The following is a 21,890-nucleotide window of genomic DNA, read 5'->3' on the forward strand; positions in this document are numbered from 1 at the left end:
CCCATATATGTCTGACGTCATCACGACAATCCCCCCCCCACCAAAAAAATATCACTTTTGTGAAAAAATAGCACTCCCCCGTTACTCGCGATTTATTACTAATGATGTCCACCACCGCTGCGTGTAATCCAGTCAAACAGGGCGCGGAAGAGGCGGAGGCAGGAAGCAGCGTGGGCCGCCTCCTCTGCTCTGTGTCACGGCTTGCGTCACAAACACACGCCGGGAGGGACTTTTCCACTGACGAGACTGAGAAACACAGAGGGAGGGAGAGAGAGAGAGAGAGAGCGTGAAAAAAGCTCAAGCTCTTCGCCGCTTCGCTCCAGACAAGAGGACGAGCTCAAGCCGCACGGACATAAAAACAGCTTGGTGTGGAAAAAGATCCACGCTCCGCTTTTGTGATTTCCTCACACGGATTAATCCGCCGTCATTAATCGGCGCTCATGCCTATCGGACACTCGGACACTTGCTGGTGAGTCCTTTATAGTACTGTACTGTAACCTGCCTGGATGTGTCACGCGTGGATTTATTTCTTAGGTTTAGTCTCAATCCAAATCTACTAAAACACGCGAGTTTTTTTTTCTTTAAGAGTCACAGGTGAACTCTGTCAATCAATCAGGGATCAGGTCTATTGACAGGAGTTGTGCGTGATTCGTGCCCACGCGCAAGATACTGCCGCTGTCACCTGCACACGACCCACGGACGCTTCCATTTAAAAATTAAAAAACATTAACATAAAATTTTAAATCAATCATCTCTATTTTGTAACTCGTTTGTTTAACATGAATTCCACGCGTGTTTTTTTTTAAATTGTGAATTCAGTTTTAGTTCATTGTGTGCGCGCGCCGGTGAACACTTATTTTGAAAAGCAGCTCTAGTGCGACCTCATCCGGTTGTTTTTTGGATGTCAGGGCCGCGCACGCGCGCGCACGGGAGGAGAATGATCCTTTGTTTACTGACACTGCTTCCAGTCCTTGTGCTTTTTACTGGGGAACACGTGCGCACGCGCACAAACACGCGCTACATTTTCTTACGTTCAGATGTGTTGCATTGTTGGTGTTCAGACTGTGGTGTGCAACTTGTTACGGGGTTCAAGGGTGTTGCGAAGTGGTCAGAATTTTGACAATTATTTAAGGTGTTTCATAATTTAAGGGACAGTGTGTAATATTAATTGCCTCCAAGTGGTATGAAAAACTATCATCCAGTGAACAAAAAAATTGGAGTATTAGGCAAAAATACACAAACTCTTATACCAATGTTAATTTAAAGGTTGAGAAATTTGTATTCCTTTTACACAGTGGAATCTCCACTTAGATTGGTGCCATGTTTGTCTGGCATCCTGCAGCCACACAGTGCCATGACTCACTGACAACACAGTGCCATCTAGAGGTCAAATTTAACACATTTATGCTTTAAAGAATCTTGAATTGAATAGTCTTTATTGTCATAGATGTCATTGTTGTGAAACATTGTATGCATATGGGTTCAGTAGTCTTTCTTTTTTTTAATGCTAACTGATTGACATGAGTGAATCTATTCAAATAATCTTCGATATTTTGAATGGGTTTTAGAGCTGCTTTTTAATTGGCTGAAGAATTATTGTTAAAAAACATGTGTTAATTTATTTTAAAAATGTTAGATTTTGTTTTTGTATGGGTTGTTACTCTTAAATTGCTTTCTAAACAATAATAATAATAATAATAATAAAAGACCATCATGAATTATAATGAATTTAATAATCACTTTTTTTATATATATATATATATATATATATATATGAGAGAGAGATTAAAAACTGACATGATTTAATGTATTTAAAGAAATCAAATTATTTGGAATAAATATTATTTTTTTAAAAAACGTCACGACTTAATATAAATCAGTTTCGTCTCGTCAAGTCATGTTTATTTGTATAGCCCTTTATCACGAGAAATCTCAAAGAGCTGCACACATCAAAGAAACTACAGACAATTATAACACTATCCCCTGATCTAAAACCTACATGAGAGCAAGGAAAAACTCAAAACCTCAACATGAGGCAAATGAAGATAACCTTGAGCTGCAGCTGTGTTAGAAATATGTTTTGTTGTTATCTTTTAATTGGTTGCAAAATATTTATGAAAATAAATTAAAACAAGTTTTAAATTATTTAAATCTTTTTTAGGTTATTTTATTCACTAATATATTGCGGAGAAAATAACTGAAATGAGTGAATTTAAATAATTTGGTGTTTGGGGGGGGGGGTGGGGGTCCTGAGTCAGTTTTATCTATTTGCATAATTATTAAAAAAAAACAAGAGTGTTATTTTATTTAAGTAATTATTTTTTCGATATATATTTTCATGGTTCTTTATATTCCTAAATTGGTTGCAAAACCGACATGAGTGTTATTTATCAAAATGAATTTACCTAACTGTATTAAAGAACAAATTTTAATTTATGGAATAAAATTCCCCTGTAAAATGTTTTTTAAATATTTTGTAATTGCAATTAGACTGGAATATAGTTGGTTTGCATTCTCATAATTCACCACTAGATGGTACTACTTTGTACACACTGCCCCTTTTTAATGTGATTAAGAAACTGTCAGTCTAAGGTAATTTGGGTACAGGGATTAAATCATTATTTCAAGGGGAATTTAGTTTGTTGTATTCTCATATCACCTCTAAATGGCTCAAAATTGTACACACTGCCCCTTTATGGTGATTGAGAAACTGTCGATTAGGCTCATTTGTGTGGGCCGATTAAACTACTTACAAAAGGTGAATTTAGGTTGTTGCATTCTCCTAATTCACCACTAGATTGCATTCAATTTTACATAGTGCATCATTGAGGTGATCGGGAAACTGTCGATTTAGGGTAATTTGGATAGGCTGATTTTATTATTCACTCAAGGGAATCGCATCGGATCATCCCAGGTTCGATTACGGAGAAATGTAATGTACTACTCTTCGATTTTTGCTTAACACTGGAATACTGTCTGGATTTCCGGACAAAAGATCAATTCTTCCCGGTGGTGCAAACTCGCCGATTTGGGTGAGCGCGATTTTGTGTGAAGTGTTTGCAGAAGCAGAGTCGGGTTCAAGCGAGGTTGCCTGGCTTCATTTTGCTCACGCAGGATGCCCCCCTTCTCTCTTTTGTGCAGTGGCGACATGGGGGGGGGTGACTGGAAAACTGCAGCCCCCCTCTAAACAAATTGATTCACCCCATCAGGCCCAGTTAAGACTCTCATGTACTTCAACACATTTTATAAAATATTAATAATTAAACAATATATAATAATTCCCATCTTTCCCTCTGCTTATTCTCATGAGAGATTAAAAATACTGTACGGCATTTCTTTAGTCTTAAATTTGGTTTAGTTTTTAAATTTAATATAAAGATAAATATTTTTAAATTAGGTTGGATTAGAGTAATAAAAACAGTTTGAATTAGTAGTTTTGTCATGTTTAAAGATTAGTTTAAAAATATAATATTGCTTTAATTATGTAAAAACAATTCTGAAATAAATGTTAACCCAGCAGAGACATTTTCTTCAGTTAAACGAAAAAAAAACTCATTTTAAATAAAGTATTAATTTTTGAAATTTCACTTTAGTTTTATTCTCTTTATTATTGTGGATTCCTGAAAAAAATATAAGTATATGATGGTTGGTTGGTTACGTCTCTTAACCACTCCTGTCGTGGGGGCACCATTTCCTGTAGTGTGTCTCGGGCAAGTATAGCCTGGTGGCGCCCATCCCTCTCCAAGCCAACATATGTTTCCACCTGAACTGGGGACCTTTCTCATGTTAGGCGAATGTGCTACAGATGAAACATTAATTTAAAAAAGCTATTTTTATACTTTTTAAATCTTTGTAATGATTTTAATTTAAAAATGATTTTACAATTAAATAAATAAACATACATAATGAATAATTACATTCATCAACTCATTTTGCAGCCGGTTGTCCTCACGAGGATCACAGGGATGATTCAAAAATATTAACTAAAATGAGTGGGTCTTCCGTAGTGGGCGATGGAGGTGTCAGGGAAGGAAAAACAGGTCGATAGCGGGACAGGAGAGCAAAAACGTGGTCGGGGTCAGAAACGGGTCGTAAGCCAGGACGGGAGAGCAGACATGGTTGGGATCAAAACGGATCGTAGCCGGAGACACAAGGGGAGATCAGAACGGACAGGTGGGAAAACGGGAGCAAAAACAGGACAGGCGGGAGTCAGGGTCAAAAAGGCTTGCCTTGTATCAACAGAGATTCGCAGACGGACTGACAAAAGGAGAGTGACAGGACTAGGCTTAAAAAAGGACAGGGAGGCAATCAGATAGCCTGCATAAATTAAATATATTAAAACATGTACTGTATATAACTAAAAATACAAAATGTACATAACAAAATGTACTTAGGAATTATATATATATATATATATATATATATATATAAAATTAGGAAATGTGTAAAAATATATATTACATAAATATTATCATTCAGGCTGACTTTATCTGATTTGTGCTTGTGCCAGTCTTATTTATAAGTTATAAGATTGCACGTGCAATTCAAGATTATTGTATATCTAAAATCAATATGCAGCATTAAGCATTATCAAAGATTAAGTTAAAACCTATGTAGTGGCCGACAAAAAAATAACAACTAAAACTCAACATTAAAACTACATCTGGTTTCTTTGCAGCTTAAAAGCCGCATGTGAGTTGCACGTGTGCCTAATTCCCTCATCAGGTGTGTCTTGCATGCGCCCCTGCCCATTGCCGTGCAAGCTTCCTAGAACAAGAAGAAGAAAAAGAATTAGAAAGCCACATCTGTGTTCGATTGAGCTCCTTTACAGCGAAAACTGCCAGAGATGGAATTCCTGCGGTTTCTGAGACATGACATTATTTATTTGCTTTGCGCTGTTCTCCCTCCCTCCCTTTTCTTAGTACCTCTCCTTTTTGGAAAGCTGTACCATGGGTCAGGTCAGGAGAACAGAATGTTTCTGGCGGAGGAAAAGCAAAATAGAAAAAATAGAAAAATGCCAAGACAAGAGAGGCATTTATGCTTTTTGGGGTTCTGCTTCGTGGTGTACAGTGATACCTCGATACTTGACAATAATCAGTGATCCTACACTTACACTTTACAAAATATATAAAATATTACTAAACCATGTACCTAAAGAACCACAAATACCGTAAATGTTGATAAAGCATTGACCTAAAGTACGATTTTTAATTGTGTACATGATCAAGATTGAACATAATAAAGATCAAAGTCTTAAACCATTTACAGTAACTTTTGAACAGTGGTTCGATTGCAGACACTGGTACACTTTTCTCGTATTTTCCAAAAAATAAGTAGTTCTTCGACTGGATCATTTCTTTGTTTTCCTCTTTTTCCATCACTTTCTTGGAATATAATATTGTCTGCAATAAAGGCAATAAAACACACTAATTCACAATAAATTATAAACCATGTTGTCTGATTATATCTCTTGAAATGATGCTTACCCACCAGGCTAGAGTATGGCTGCCCAACTCATTCAGTTGTGTTCAACTGGTGTGTTTAAGTTTCGAATTTTCCTTTGCATATCAAGGCAAAAATGCCTCTATTTTTTTCTTCCGAATACTGATTTGTTCGAATACAGTTGTTCGAGTGCAGAGGTGTCACTGTAATATCATTGGTATGAATGTCATAATGAATCGAAATAAAAATGACATCATGGTGCCATCAATACCTTACACCTTGCGTTCCCTCATCTCCAAGAATTCCGCTTTCCGTCTTTTCCTGGTGATAAAGCAAAAAGATTGGTGCCCCATGCGACTCCCGACCTGCCTTGACATGTTAATACACACTTTTCCACGGCTTCATCATTATCACATTTTATGAGCACTCACTCACTTAGACAGTAAGACTGACAGAGGCCGTGCCGGGTTGTCAGTCTGCCATGTAAATGCTCTCTGCTGGCTAAGATTAGCACCCGCCTTCCTGCCCCCGTCCCCCTCCCACTGAACACTTTAGCGTTATCAGGCAGCACAAAGGGAGCAAGGTCGACCGTCTCGTTGGCATGACGGATCGATCAAGTTCGACTCTGTTCTCTTGAAGTGTTTCCGTCGGCATCCGAAAATCTTGCTAATAGTGATTAATTTGAAGTGGGGGATTTGACAAATTATAGATTGGTTAAGGGTATGTTGGTGGATTGTGCATCCGAAAATTCAACGATTCATTATGGTTCAGTGCCATGTATAGTGGAACTTTGGTGCTCAAATGACTCCGTATCAAATAAATCGACACAAAAAACGATCATTTTTTATTTGGTCTTTGAATGAAAAGTCCGACCAACTTGCCTTCTAATACCTGGCTGGCTAGTCTAATTATCGAGATTTGGTCGCTACCAAAATGCAGAGTAAGTAATACCACGCTATCACACCAAAAATAAGGCAGGGTTGACACAATTGGATCTGCGTTGTACCTTTTTTTTGTGACAAATTTTCCTGCACCAGGTGATGTTCGTCATTTTTACCGTCAAGTAACTGCCAAAAACTGCAGTAATGTAAAGGTGCCAGTACCAAAATATGTGTTAACATCGCTAATGCCACACTAACACGCTGACAATCGGGCTGACAGTGATTAGATCTGCACTGTATATTTTTAGTAACAAGTGTTCCAGTGCTGGGTGATTAACGTCATTTTCCCACAAAGTGACAGCCGAAAACCCTAAGACCCTGATGTTGTTCCGTTACGTAAAAGTTTGTGTATCAAAAGGCAAAGTAAGTGTGGCTTACGCCACACTATCTCACCGATAATAACCGCACCGCTGACAAGATTAGATCTGTATTGGAAAGATTTTGTGATAAATCTTCCCCATCCAGGTTGTTATTTTCCTATGAAGTGACAGCCAAAAAGCCCAAAACCCTGATGTTCAGTTACGTCAAAGTTTATGTATAAAAGGTGAGGTAATTGTCACTAACTCCATAGTAGCGCATCGGTATTGAGCAGGGCTGACACGATGAGATTTGTGTTGTACATTTTTTTGATAAATCTTCCCTGCCAAGAAATTTGTCATTTTTCCGCAACGTGAAAGCCAAAAAATCTAAACTTTTACGTTGTTATGTAAAGGTGTCTCTTCCAAAAGGCGGCTTAAGGGTCGCTCATACCACAATAGTGCGCTGATAATCGGGCAAGGCTGAAACGATTGGATCTGCGATGTGACAAATCTTCCCATGCCTTGTAATTTGTCATTTTCCCGTCAAGTGACATTTCAAAAACCTAAAACTCCTACAATGTTCCGTTATGTCAAAGTTTATGACTCAAAAGACTAAGTGTTTCTAAAGCCACACCAGTGCACCGATAATGGGCAGGGCTGAGACAATTGGATCTGTGCTGTACTTTTTAGTGATGATTCTTCCCTGCCAGGTGGTTCACTTCGTTTTTCCACAAAATGCCAGCTGAACAACCCAAAACTCTTCCATTGTTCTATTGCGTAAAGGTGTCTCTTCCAAAAAGGCGGCGTAAGCGTCTCTAATACCACGCTAGAATGCCGATAATCAGGCAGGGCTGATGAGATTGGATCTGCATTGTACCTTTTAGTGACAAATCTTCTCGCGCAGAGTGATTTATCTTCCTCGGGTGTGTCTGTGGCTTTTTATCCCGCCGCTGATGGAATGACAGCAATGCATAATTTAGCGTCGGGCGCCGCCTATCCGGGCATTTCATCTGGATTTTTAGTCAATCTGATTGTTATTATTATTGTGATAATGACAAGAAGTAATTTCCAACCTTGTTGCTTGTCTTTTTGCACAAGGATTAACCCCTCGTTATTGTTTCTGCCCATTGAACAGGATTAGCAAATTAATGTGTCAGGTAGGCTACAGTCAAGAGACAATGACCCACTTCTGACACCGCCGCCACTCCTCTTTCTCCTCCTTTTCTTCCTCATCCTCCTCTTTCTCCTCCCGTCTCCCTTCTGGCTCGCTGCAGCTTTTAATTAAAAAGACTTTGCTTAGCCGGCACAATGTGTTCCCCGGAGGACGCCTTGCAGTTTTGGTTTTGTTTTTGCGATTTTATTTTGTTTCTACCCATTCCGCACCAGGTTGCATCATGTGGTTTTTAAATGGAGGTAGTCACCCACCCTTTTTTTTTGTTTGTCGCAAAGTGATTCATTTATCAAATGAAGGGCGTTAAAACCTGACCTTGACTCTCTTCTTCATTCTTGTCGAAGGGTTGATTGTCCTTTTTGTTCTTGCATAATTTGTGGCTTGTCAGCTGAACAGTGTCCAATTGTTTGGAAATAAGACTCTTTAAAGGAAAATTGTTTTCTTGACAAATATAATTTAGCCAATTTTAAGTGTTATTTTACTTTATTTTACAAAATTTTAAAAAGCACATTTTACAGTCCACATAAACATACAGTAAAATAAGATTATTATTTTTTTCAATGTTGTCATTTATAAGATGTTTTAATTTCATATTTTTCACTCAATTATTTTCATTCTTGCTATTTTTCCGTCATGTTACAGAACAATTTTTTTCTTGACCAGAAAAAAATATATAAATATACATTTCTTTTTGCATTTTTTCCACTAGCCTGAACATAAAAAAACATTTTAAATTATGACAGCAAAAAGTCCACTAAAAAAGGAAAAAAATAAATTTGTGCAATAGTATTTATTTTTAGAAATAGTTTGAAAAAAGAACGTATTTGAATGCAATACGATTATATAATTTTCTCATTTTACTATATATATATATATATATATATATATATATATATATATATATATATAAAATTAATTTAAAAAAATTCTACCATTTTTACTACATTAAAATACATTGAAAAATAACAATAATATAATATGTTAACAAGAGTATTATTAAGTATTTGGTAACTAACTAAAAAAGTAAAATTTAAAAAAATATTTATTTGATAGATAGTAGTATAATTATGTTTATTTATATATTTTTCCTTTTTTTTTTTTTTTTTTTTTTTTTTTGCAGTGTGCAATTATACATAGCACCATGTTCAATAAAATGTTTTAATTAAAAATATATATATCTTCAAAAAAATACACTTGTTTGAAAAAATATTTTTCAGATATTTCATTCACAATATTTTTGTAATGAGCATACACAGAAAAACAAAATGTCACAAATGTTTAAATGTTTTGAATACAATAAAATAAGATGTATTACTCAAACTTACAAACTTGCATACTTGGGGGCGGCAATAGCTCCAGGAGGTAGAGTGGTTGTCTTGGGACCAGAGGTTGCAGGTTGGATTCCCGGCTCCTCCGACTTAAATGTCAAAGTGTCCTTGCACAAGAAACTGAGCCCCTATTGCCTCCGATATGCAGGTAGTAGCCTTGCATGGCTGGCTCTGCCATTGGTGTGTGGGTGTGTGCGTGAATGGGCAAAGTGTAATGTAAAGCGCTTTAGAGGTCCTCAGTGACTGGTAAAGTGCTACATAAATGCAGTCCATTTACCATACTTGTCTACTACAAAAACAAGACAATTTAATCAGGAAAGAGCATTTTCTTTTACTATTTTTATTCTTAATTTTCTGACTGGAATTTTTGAGCATCTCATCGGCAGGCGTGAACGTGAATACGACTGCTTGTTTAACCTTAAAGAAAACGACACTCTCCCCCCCTAACAGAGCGGAATGCTGACACTTGCATAACACGCCCTGATAAGACGCAGGCGGCATGCAGGTCACACTCTTCTTGGAACTCACGAAGAGAGAATCTGCTTTAGCCATTCTTCCCCCTCGCTCGCTCCAAGGTCGCCGGGAATGCGTCGGCGCCCCAGCAGGCCTCGCTCGACATTCTCTTTGTCTTAATTGTTCAGGAACCGGCATTTAGCTCGCCATTCGAAGGCTAACCCAGTAATTATCCCCCAGAAATCACTTAGCTTTTAAACAATAAGCAAAATGGAAGGTAAGCGTTGCCCATGCCACCTCCTGACCTTCTAAAAATCCTTCAAAATCAATGTCCAGACATCTAATGATTCTGCCCCCTCCCCATAGAAGAATCAAGTAGCTTGAATATTGTACATAATTTGAGTTTATACTAGCAGAGGTTTGGCCGTAGGTGTGGTCCCTGTGGGTGTAGGTGTCTTTCCTAGAATGGTGTCTTTGCAAAACCAAAGCATAAAGCACATTGGAGAAATTATATCAAAAGTGAGTGGAAGTACATTTTCTTTGTTTCTTTTCTGATTTTTATTTGTATTTTGTTTGCATTGTAGAGCTGCAAGCTCAATCCAAAATGTCGCGATCCATATGAAAAAATATTGGGTAAAATATTGTTTATTTATTTATTTTGAAATTATTTTATTTTTCTAAAAAGTCAACCTTTTCTTTGTATTATTCTATATTAGTGTTTTGTTTTACTTTTATTTTATTTTTTGTATTTTTTTGTACTTATTGATTTTATTTTTGATTTTTTTAATTTAAAGTTATTTACTTATTTTTCATTTCATTTTTCAGTTGATGGCAGACATCTTCCTATTTAAAATATATACTTTTTCTTTTATTAGTTATGCATTTTGGAGTCACAAGTCTTGTTAAATAATTTAGAAAAATAAAACAGTCATATCAAATAATAGTACAGAATAAAACTACTGGTATATTTTCAGATGTATTTTCCTCATTTGTGGTGTATTGCCTTGTAGCAAGACAAGAAAGACATTTTAAAAGATATTGAAAAAATAAAAGTTTTTGTGGTGTGGTGCTGCAAATGCACTGCAAATATTTCAGTTAAAAAAATAAGAAAAAAAATGAAAAAGGGCATTTTGGTCGAATTAGGCGTGATTCTCAGTTATCATAGTTTCATTTAATCAGCTCAAATCTAACGTGAATACTTACACGTTTTGTGAGAATAAACGACATCCCCTCGCCTCTCAGAGGATTGATTGTTTTTATGGCTGAGGCAGCAAGTCCTCTCTCTCTGAGGCGACATCTTCTGTGTCTTTGCCTGCCTGAGGGGGAAAAGGTTTCGTTGATTGGGCTGGGTAGCGATCGGGGTAACGTTCCGCCTAATCGATGACTTTGGATTGGATTGCCAAGGAAAAGGGTGAAGGGGTTCGCTCACTGTTGACTTATGCAAATTACGGCTGATTGATTACTTCCTGTCGCTGGCTAGCTAGCTGCAGGCGGCAACTTGAGCATTCATGTGGGAAAAGCATGAGGGAAGCCTGCTAGGAATGACTTAACTCTGGATTTATCTTTTAATGTCAATAGTTGGTGACATCAAATCCAAATTTTGCTTGTCCTGCCTGTAGCATCAACCTGGGCATTGGTTTTGATTGTTTTCTCTAACCAAAAACATGTAATTTAAGCACCAAAGACTTGCATTGTCTTCTTGTTAGCCACAAGCTAGCTTTGTTCCTTTTTTGGAATGCTAGCATTGTCGTGTAGCATCGCCATCTTCTTGTTAGCTACAAGATAGCATTGCTTCCTTTTACTAGAATACTAGCGTCGTCCTCCAGCATAGTCTTCTTGTTAGTTGCTTGCTTGTATAGTTTATTTTGCCAGAATGCTAGCATTTTCATATTTCGTTACATGAAATCATAAAATCTAAACATGAATGATATCACTAATTAGCATTGTAGTGTACACCTGGACATCTGTTTTTCTCGTATAGATTATATGTACTTCGAGAACCGAAAACAACCAAAGTTTTTTTTGTCAGCTGCTAGCTAGCATTGATTCTTTTGCTTGAATGCTAGCATTAGTGGCTTGATTCTTCATCTTTTTACTGACCGCTAGATAGCGTTGTTTCATATATCCAGAATTCCAGCATTGTCGTTGATAATTAGCATGTTCATTTGATGCACAGAAGTGTTTCTCAAATGGCATACTTGAGATTTTTTAACAGATTTGACAGTCACTAAAATAATATAAAAGTACCTAATGAACTTATTATTTCAATAAATGATACATAAAATACGTCTTTGATTCACAAGGATACATAAAGAAAAAACTTGTGTTGGAAAAAAATAAATAATTTGGAACTATTTACCATCTGGGTTCATTTGTAAATTTAATAGTTTTGATATCAATCAACCCCCTAAAAACTAATTTTATTTAAAAAAAAAAATCATAGGTCTACAAATGTGTATTTCTTTTGCATAGCGGAATTCATACTTAGCAGTTGCTACCATGTTTTTTCTGGCATTTTGGTTTTCATACTAGACAATTCAGTATCATTTAGTAGTCAACTATTACACAGTCTACCTTTAAGGGTACTTGTCTGAAAAACATTTTGCAAAAGGGTACATCACCATAAAGGTTGAAATATTGCTTTAGAGAAGCTAACAAATGAAGTAATTATTTGGCTATCGTTTTATAGTATTTTACCACAAAAGGTAATTTGCTGTTTTTGAAATTGTATCTTACTGACCCCATTTTTCTGTTATTCCCCTTGCAGATCGTCCACGCTAGCGCCATGAGCGGGCTCCTGAAGAGAAAGTTTGAGGATGTGGGCGAGGACCCGTGCTACTCGTCGCCCTCACCCTCCTCGCTCTCGTCGGCCTGCTCCGCCTGGGACTCTGAGGGCGAGAGCATCTATTCGGACACCCTGGATTCTAACCCTAGCAACCCCGGCTCTCCGGCCACGCATTTCAACAGTGAGTCAAGGCGCGGACGGGAAACATTTTGCCTTGTAAAAAAGAAAAGCAGCTGAAATGGAGAGCGGGGTGAAGGAATGTTTTCCGCTGGCAGGCCATGAAACGAGTAAACGGTGCTTTGATTTGAAAGCCAAAGGGCTGAATCCCTTCACTCGCTGACGCCTCACTTTGGTGTGACGGTTTGGGGGCTTGAGGGGGGGCCTTTTGAGGACAGCTTTCTGTCTGGGTGAGGCCCATTTGGTCCTGGGTCGCTCGAAGCTGCTGAGAAAAAAAAAAGTCATTTTATTGCTCGTTTGAGACCGAGGTTGATTTAGTTTGAAAATCTGCTGAAGCAGCCAGGTATTAGGTTGTTTAATGGTACAATTAACATGGAAGTAATGTTAAAAAGTTGAAGAAAAAAGATGCAAATCTGCAAAATAATTATTCTAGTATATGAACCAAGCAATCTGTATAGTAGAATAAGTGAATTATTTTTATTTTATTTTAAAAGTCTAAAATTAAGAAGGAAAAAAAACACCAAATATGTACAAAAACTGAAATAAATTGGAAAAACGATTCCCATTTTATTATACAACGTATCAAATACAAACAATCTAGTAAAATAAAGGGATCATGTTTCTATTTTCTTCGAATAATATTGGCCCTTCAGCCTTTGTGAGGACAACAGTTTCAAAATGAAATAATTAATAATACGTGTCATATTTTATCATACTTTCATGTTAAGGAAATGGCCGCAAGAGTGGCAAGCACACTGCAAAAAATTGAACTAAAGCAATTTTCTATAATAAAGTACAAAACGAATAATAAATGCCTTATTATATAGTCTCAAAATACAACAAAATATATCAAACATAATTAAAATAGATAATTGATACACATATATTTACTTATAAAATCTATTTTATCATATTCTTAAAATTATGTACTGTAGTTTAAATTATTTTAAGTATAGGGCAAGATAAATCTTTTTTTTTTTTGTAATTGTCCTCAGATTTATTTAAGTAATACCTCAATTAGAAAAAGGTTTATTTTTATATAAATAGTTACCCTTATGCATTTGCACTTAAAAATGCCAAAATGATGAAGTTTCTGTTTAAAAGATATAGTAAAATGAGAAAAAAAATTCTCTTAACGGACTTCACTTAAATGTTTCTTATTTTGCTACTGCCCCCCCTCAGATTTTTGGGACCCAAATGCTTTTATTTATTTGCTTTATTACTTATATTTTAGGTTTACCAGTGCACAATTTTATAGAAGAAACATAATTCAATAAGCACTTCCCTAAACTAAAATAAAACTTGCCTTTGTTTTTGTTCTGACCTTCCTAATTTGGAAAAGTTGAGGAGAAGCAGAGTTCTAGGAATTTGGTAACAGCTGCTAAAAAAGCTCAGTACTTATTCTCCTCAAAAATTAATGGAGAGCACATGGGAAGTGTAGTTATGTATTTCCATAGTCAGGGAAGAGGGGAGCTTGGGAGAGAGGGTGTTCATTTCCTAGGAAGCTTCTCATTGTTGTATCAGCTCTGTTGAAATCTACTGAAGGAGAGATGCTGACATCTAGTGGCACACATAGGTAGTGCTCGCACAAAAACGAAAAAATGAATTTGTATACGGTTGTTTTTCCCCCTACATGTTTCTCTGTGCCTATTAAATCCATTGCAAGAATAATAATTACATAAATACATTATCTACATATACAACCACTTAAAAGTTTGGGGTCACCTTGGCAATTTTGTGTTTTCCATTAAAAGTCACTTTTTTAATCAAATGGGCTGCAAAGTGTATCGAAAGAATAACTGTGATTTTAAGAAGGTTAGAAATAATTATTTTTGTTTGAAAAAAAATATAGTTTTACCCATCAAACTTTCAAGCTTTCGTCAAATAATAACATTTTGCAAGTGACCCCAAACGTTTGAATGGTAGTGTAGATAAAATAAGGAATTGTTAAATAATTAAGATATATATAGAAATTAGTATAAAATAAATAAAAGTGTAATAAATATAATTACGTCAAATAAAATGATTTACATAAATTAGATTTAAAAAGGGTTTTGAATGAATAATTTTACATTAATAAACAAAATTTAATTCGATTGAATTAAAACACAAAAAATGAATAAAATTAGATACATGAATTGAAATTAAATTATATAAATTGACATTAAATCAGATTGGATACATGCAATTACATAAAGTAATCTAATTGAACAAAAATAAAATAAATGAATGAAATAAACTAAGTAATTCATTAAATTACTTATTCCCTGTACTTTTTCTAAACACATTTTTCCTCAGTTCTTGTTCAAAATTGAGAGTGAAAAATTAGTAAGATAAGAAATATTAAAATGAGCAAAAATATTTGTCAACAAAAAAGATTTTTAATTTTTCAATTCATTTTTGGCCGTTTAATTCTCATGTCTTCCTAGGTTTGTCTGTGTGCTGTGGTCCAACAAATAAACCGTTTTCTTTTTCTTTATTGCAGCCACATCCATCCTCAAGAAATCCAAGCGAGCGCGACGAAGCAACGTCACCTTTGACCAAGTGACGGTTTTCTTCTTCCCACGGTGCCAAGGCTTCACCAGCGTGCCCAGCCGAGGAGGATGCACCCTGGGCATGACGCCCCGGCACAGCGCACGCCGCACGTACACCCTCAACGAATTTGCTGCTGAGCAGAGGCTTTTGCGGCGCGAAAAATTGCTAAACCGACTCCGGGAAGAGAAGCTGGAAGCTCTGAAATTAAAGGTAAGTCAGAAAACTGGTGTTTCAGTCTGAGGGGGTTTGGCTTAAAAGAAATCACAAATTCCTAAACATGCAAAATGTAAGGAAATGATGCATGGTTTTTGCATGCGATCTCAACATATTTCATTATTTTCCGAGATGACGCATGTTGAAAGCAGCATGTCCTGTTTTTCTGGTCCTTTGCTTGACGTAATTGGAGGGACACCAGCACCATAGCAAGCCAGTTGCCATATTGGTTTGCAGGTTAATTAGTTGAAAAGGTTACTAGTCTTCATACCTCCTAAAAACGAGCTTCTTGTTTGCTGTGCATTTTTGTCCACGCATGTGAATGCCATGTCTTAGGAGGTTAATTGAAGCTTCGGTAGTTTTGGGGGGAGGATGCCTGTGTGTTGTCGCAAAGCGGATGCAGTAATGTTGCAATGAAGGTCGAGCAGCCAAAATGGGTTTAACTGTCAAAAATAACATACAGAGAAGTGCCAACGAGGGGATAACTGGGACCTGTCAATGAAAGGCTGCTGCAACTTCGGTGGAAACGCAAGAGGCTTGCCGGCCCAAAAACATGCAGTTAGCAGCCAGGCTAACTAAGAACCAACAGCAAAAAACGCCTACGGCGCCAAATGTGAAACCAGCCATGAATAAAAAAGGGACATTAACGACAGGCTAGCCGACCAAAAACCTACAGTGGGCAGCTACTGAGCACCAACCTGGGAGCAAACAAAATGGGAAATCCCTCAGCAGCCCCGATGCTGACGAGGAGCTAGCCTGACAAAATGTTACCGACCGTGACACGTACGACAAAAAACTATAAGTTTCAACTGCATACCTAAAAGGGAGGTAGGGCAAACAAGGAACGCACACTGTATCAGCTGCAGGTAAACTTATCTCACGCAGCTTTAGGAGGTAGAAGCATGCAACTCTGATAAAAGTCACGAGGCCCCCAGTGACAGGGTAAGCAATGTTCTAATTCCTCCAAACAGATATGAGCTGTATGCAATCGCTGTTCACCTCTGTTTTGATACTGGCCTCTCTAGTTTTGATAACAGGATTCACCATTTCAAAAACTCTGTATTCCTTCAATAACGTCACAGCCCCAGAAGAAACAAGGCAGATGCGTCAACTTTAAGACTAAATTTCTTGAGTCCCCCGGCGCAGAGAATATTTTGCAACATATTTGCATATTTGTGGGCAGAATTACTACACGTTCCGTTCTTATCGAAATAATTCTGTTTGGGAATATATTTAACCATTGACCGACCCTCTTCTCTGCAGTTGACCAAGAACGGGACCCAGGACAGCGAAGAAGCAGAGCGTCTAACGGTGGATGACATCCCGGTACGGGATGTGGACGTAAGCGGCGCCAACCTGGAGGAAGGTTCTTTCCTCCAACCGTACCCGTCTAAGAGGCGCTACGCGCTGCTCCGAGCTGCTGGCGTCAAAAAGGTGGACAAGGAGGAGAAGAGGCAATTGCACGAGCTGAGGATCTCCAGGGAGCGTTGCGGCTGTGACTGTCAAGGATTCTGCGAACCTGAAACGTGCGGCTGTAGCTTGGCCGGTATTAAATGTCAGGTAAGGAGAAATATTACCAGTTTTAAATAATCGAATTCTGTTTGATGAGAGATGAGAGATGAGATGAGACATTTAGAAAATATTTTGAAAACATAATATGTAGTAGATGACTGTACATCTCTTGAACCCAATTCACAACAAGAAAAATTGAGAAACAAATACAGATAAATGAAAATAAAATGAGAACATAATGTGTCTAGTATTTTTTATTCAATTTTAATTAGACGATAATTTTGAATTTCTGCAACTAAAGTGAAAAAGAGAACTATGATAAATTTAATAGTAACATTTTAAAATAAAATGTTTAAAACAAATTTTCCCTTTTGACATGAACTTAAAACAGCCTTGATAAAAAATATAGATTAAAAATATTATAAAGTATAGTATTCTTAAATATTTTCTAAATTTTCATTAATAAATTAACATTTTTAAGTGGTCTTAAAATATTCGGTGTGTGTGTGTGTGTATATTGTTACAATTTCCGCAAAATACATAAATCTGAAAAATACTTAAAATGAGCATCCTTATCTTATTTTACATATAGACCATTATTTTTCTTCTTATTTTTTTTATTTTCTCAAAGGATTGATTTCTTTAAAGCTAGTAAACAAAACAAACATTAGAAATTTACCAAAATAATTTAAAAGAAAATAAAATTAAAACCGAAAGATAATACTTACATTAATAAGGACAGTTACAGTATCTACAAACAGACCAACAAAAATGTGTATTAAAAATATATTTTTTTCCTCTTACTTTGTTTCTATTCTAACTGGATGGTTTAATTATATATATGTATATACAATCTGAATATATTTTGAAATTTTAACAATAAAAAAACGTTTGTGACTTCATAATTTTTGCTGCAGGTTTTTGTTAGTGTAGCATGAAAATTGTGGAAGCCCAAAAAGCCTTTTTCGAGTACAGTCCAAATGACAAACCAAACCCCCAAAAAGATGAAAAATATTTTTTATCCGTGCGCATCTAAGGAATGCGCGTACTTGCATGAGAATCATAAACAAGCGCACTATGGCTGCAATCATGACTTAAGGCAAGGAGATGGCGGCGGAGAATAACATTGATCCAAATTCCGCACGGATCCTTTAAGCTAGATAGAATACAGTTCACTAATTGTGTCTTTCACCGGCAGATGGACCATTCTTCGTTTCCGTGTGGCTGCACAAAGGACGGCTGCGGAAACACGGAAGGCCGCATCGAGTTCAACTCCACGCGTGTGCAGACACATTACATCCACACTATCATGAAGCTGGAGCTGGAAAAGCGATTAGAGGAACAGTCAGAGGCCCCGCCTCCTCGACCCTCGTCTTTTACTTCGGACTTAGCATCCACCGGGGACAGCAGCTGCAGCAGCGACATGACTGACTCGTCAGACCGCAGCGACGATTCCGTAGATGAGAAAGGCCTGAACCGGATCCTCAGCTTAAACGAATCTGGGATGGGCGACGCCCACCAAGAAGAAGAAGCGTGTCCTCGGCGGACAACCGAAACATTCGGCAGCTTCAGCATGGCGGATTTTACCGAGGACAATGCGGCAACGCCGGAAAACCGAACCGTTTCGGAACTTTTCGACGAAAACGCCAACCAAGTCAACGGACTCATCCCCGTCCCACTCACGCCCTCGCCCACTGTGGACCGATCGGCCAGCTACAACATGGACCTCAGCCTCTCCTCCGAATCGGATCTGGAGTTTTTTGACGGTTTCCCCTGCTTGGGCCCTAGTTCGCTCTACAACTCGCTCAAAGAGTACGAGCACATGGACAATTTTTTCCACTTTCAGCTGCCGAGCTACCCGAGCGTTCCGGCGTCCGCAGACACGGGAACGTGCCTCCTGGAGTCCCTCATAGGACTCTCTGAGTCGGTCCCAGAACCGCCCGCAGCCTTTACGGACAATCAGATGTTGGAGGAAGCCATCAAGCTCTCCGTGATGGAATCTGTGAAGGTTTGACTGTAGACGGACAAGGGAGAAGTCTGGTGTGTTGGGTTTTCTGGTTTACAGATTGTAAAAAAAAAAAAAAAAAGAAATAAGTCCTGAAACAGGACAAAAGGACGTGTCCCTTGAGAAGTTTGGAGAATGTCCATTAAAGTTCACTTATGAAGGTTTTAGCGCATTTCAGCGGAAAAGCCAAAACTAGGACTTTGGGAAGGGTGCTCGGTGGTATACTGCAAAACAAAACAAAAAAATCTAACCCCATTGACTGAAAATGTGTTTTTTCTTGTTTTAAGATATATGTAGTTTAAAACAAAAAAAAAATCTTGAAATAATAAACAATCATAACTGTCATCCAGCAGAGTATTGTTTTAAGATATTTTTTCTTTTGATGGTTGGTTGGTTGATCCCTTAAATAGTAGGGTCGTAGGGGCACCATTTCCTTTGGGGTGTCTTGCGCAAGTACAGCCTGCTGGCGCCTTATTACTAGAAGTTTTTTTTTTTTTAAATCTTGTCTTGAGAAGTTGTTTTGCTTATTTAAAACTTTTTTTTTTTCTAACCATGGGAGACAATATTTCTTCAGATGAGCAAAATATTTGCTGGATAAGCTAACTATTGGAATTTAATTATGAATTTTCTTATTTAACTCAAGGAACTATAAAAACTATAATGAAATAAGATTTTTTTTAATGTGCTTACTGTTCTATTCCATTTTGTTTTTTTGCTAAAAAAAAAACCCACTCCTAATAGGAGTTACATCTAAAAGACATGTTTTTCTGTTTTTATTATTTCAAGGATTTTTTTAAAACTTTGGTAGAAAATATTTCTTCAAATTAGCCAAATATATACTGAATAAGATCATTTTTTCGAATTGTGAATGTTCTTGTTTCATTCAAGAAACAAATCAAAATATCTTAAGAAAATACATCAAATAAGCAAGATTTTTCACCAATGGGGTCCATTTTTTAATTTGTTTTTGCACTTTACACTTAAGAATTTGCAGCATCATGAGGAAAGGCCGCCGAGAATATCCCCCTCAACTAAACCCCTAAAACGGGGACTAGCCGTAACACAGCTGAATGTGCACCTCAGGGATTTTCCTTCTCGTTTTTCTGAAGCCGCTCGACTCCTGGGGGCGGAGTCTCATTTTTAAAGGGGGAGGGACTGGCAGACTCCCTAGAGTCTCGCATGGTACTAAGAATGGACAAATCCCGTTCCATCAGCACTTTATCCGTACTCAAAGGCATCATCTTTTGGGGTTGAACGATAAATTATGGAGTTCCTCGGCTGATTATTGCAACGCTCTACTTTTTTTTTTTTTTCTGCCAAACTCTTAAGTTATTTCCTTCAAGGATTTTTATTTATTCTCCACTCGAGAAGCACTGTGCTTTCATTTATCTCACAACCGTCAAGTGCAATCGTCGTCATTCCTATTTTTTTCCCTATTTTTTATTTTATTTTTTGATAACCTTATCGGAAAAAGGCCATCAGAAAAGTATTTATGTATTTGCTGACTAACTTATTATCTCATCAGTTATTTAATTCATTTGGCAATAAAATGGAGCCTGGCAAGAAAACTGTGGAATCTCCCTTTTGGAAAAGAAAACACCCACAATCACTCCATTTTGGCGTTTATAATATTTCTGCAGATGCAATTTAATAATAGAAAATTACTAATATTTTCAAACTAATTTATGTAGTTTGACAAAGAATTCTAACAAAACTGAAAAATTTACTATTTTATGAGTACATTTTCAATCAGAGGGACAACAATGTTAAGTATATATAAAGTATATTATTGCCGCATAAAAACTGCATATATTATGCAATTTTTATCGCCCAATATGAACAAGTTGCCTCATTTTGAAGGAGGAAAAATATGCAAATAATTCCCATTTACGGCATAAATTTTTTGGAGGAAGAAAGTGCGCTACATTTTTGGTTGTGGCCATATTTTCAGCTGTAATGGAGGATTTATGAGCGAGTCGCTGTACATATCACACGTGTATTATTTTAGTTTTTTCAATGCTTCGCCAATTCTAACGCATGCAGGTCCCTGCTTTGTTAATTATTTATGATTGTGTACTTTTCAAAGTGCAGCAAAATTGGACTTTTATTTAATTTTTACATTTTCTTTTTGGTGTCAATTTCTAACAATCTATCCGATGATGCCATGTGCAGCTCTTGTAAAAGAAAAGAAAAAACAACGAAGAAATGGCAATAGTGTTTATCATGTAATAATTATCAGAACTGCTTGTTTCTTATTCCTCTCCACTTCTATAAATGTGTCTTATTCTTTTTTGTTAAATGAACTATTGGGGCCTCTGTTTTTCATGTACATATTTGTGCTTTGGCGCTCCCGCAAACGCTGCTTTATTTTGTACACGCTCACTTCAACCTGCTGTTTGATGGACTTTTCATCATCAAGTCATTTTGACAGCCTGTCCCTACTATAATAAAAAGTTTCCTAAATGGATGACTCCTGTTTTGTGTTGGATTGTTTGTGGAAATGTATCTTGATTAAATGGTAAAAATGATTTTTTTCCCCCCATTTATAACGGACAATAATAAAGTTAAGGACCCATAATACTAATAATGATTATGATAAGAATAATATCAATGAGGGAAGGTAAGTGCCATATTTTTCAGACTCTTGGCTATAAACAGACAGCCATCTCTGTACTAACATCATATGTCTCACCTATGCATTAAATATCCCCTTCTGTCCCCCAAAAACGTTTTTAAAAATCAATACCCATAAAAACGACACTTCATACAATTGAATGAAATGCATATCAATAAAAAAATCCTCTTACTTGGAATTCCAAATTACTGATCTTAGCCACAAGAGGGCAACTGATAATGTTAGGGCCCACTATTTCCAGTACAGATAACTTGGGAAGGCGTAAATAAAACTTTGATAAAAAGCAAAAATACTTGAACTATCATATAAACATACTTGTACAAAAATATTTACTGTACAAATACTCGTAGGCTGATTCTCATCTCATCTCATTAGGTGCACCGCTTATCCTCAG

At 36.9% G+C, this 21,890-nt stretch overlaps 1 protein-coding gene across 1 annotated transcript; it reads left to right on the forward strand.

The window, feature by feature from the left end:
- Positions 1 to 248: 248 nt before the first annotated feature.
- csrnp1b (cysteine-serine-rich nuclear protein 1b) lies at positions 249 to 21,328 on the forward strand. The gene is made up of 5 exons (XM_088322398.1): positions 249 to 469; positions 12,402 to 12,600; positions 15,082 to 15,341; positions 16,608 to 16,904; positions 18,055 to 21,328. The coding sequence occupies exons 2-5, from the start codon at positions 12,420 to 12,422 to the stop codon at positions 18,868 to 18,870; spliced, it is 1,554 nt and encodes a 517-aa protein (XP_088178524.1). The 5' UTR covers positions 249 to 469; positions 12,402 to 12,419; the 3' UTR covers positions 18,871 to 21,328.
- Positions 21,329 to 21,890: the final 562 nt, after the last annotated feature.

Source organism: Urocampus carinirostris, chromosome 18, assembly GCF_059441175.1.
Source record: "Urocampus carinirostris isolate Australia breed hairy pipefish chromosome 18, RoL_Ucar_1.0, whole genome shotgun sequence".
Taxonomy (NCBI): Eukaryota; Metazoa; Chordata; class Actinopteri; order Syngnathiformes; family Syngnathidae; genus Urocampus; species Urocampus carinirostris.

What these genes read in the sequence shown, in the direction of transcription:
- csrnp1b (XM_088322398.1), top strand. Translation starts at nt 12,420, where the DNA reads ATGAGCGGGCTCCTGAAGAGAAAGTTTGAGGATGTGGGCGAGGACCCG. An exon ending in TGGAAGCTCTGAAATTAAAG is followed by an intron (nt 15,342 to 16,607) that starts GTAAGTCAGAAA and finishes TCTTCTCTGCAG; the next exon opens with TTGACCAAGAACGGGACCCA. An exon ending in TGGCCGGTATTAAATGTCAG is followed by an intron (nt 16,905 to 18,054) that starts GTAAGGAGAAAT and finishes TTTCACCGGCAG; the next exon opens with ATGGACCATTCTTCGTTTCC.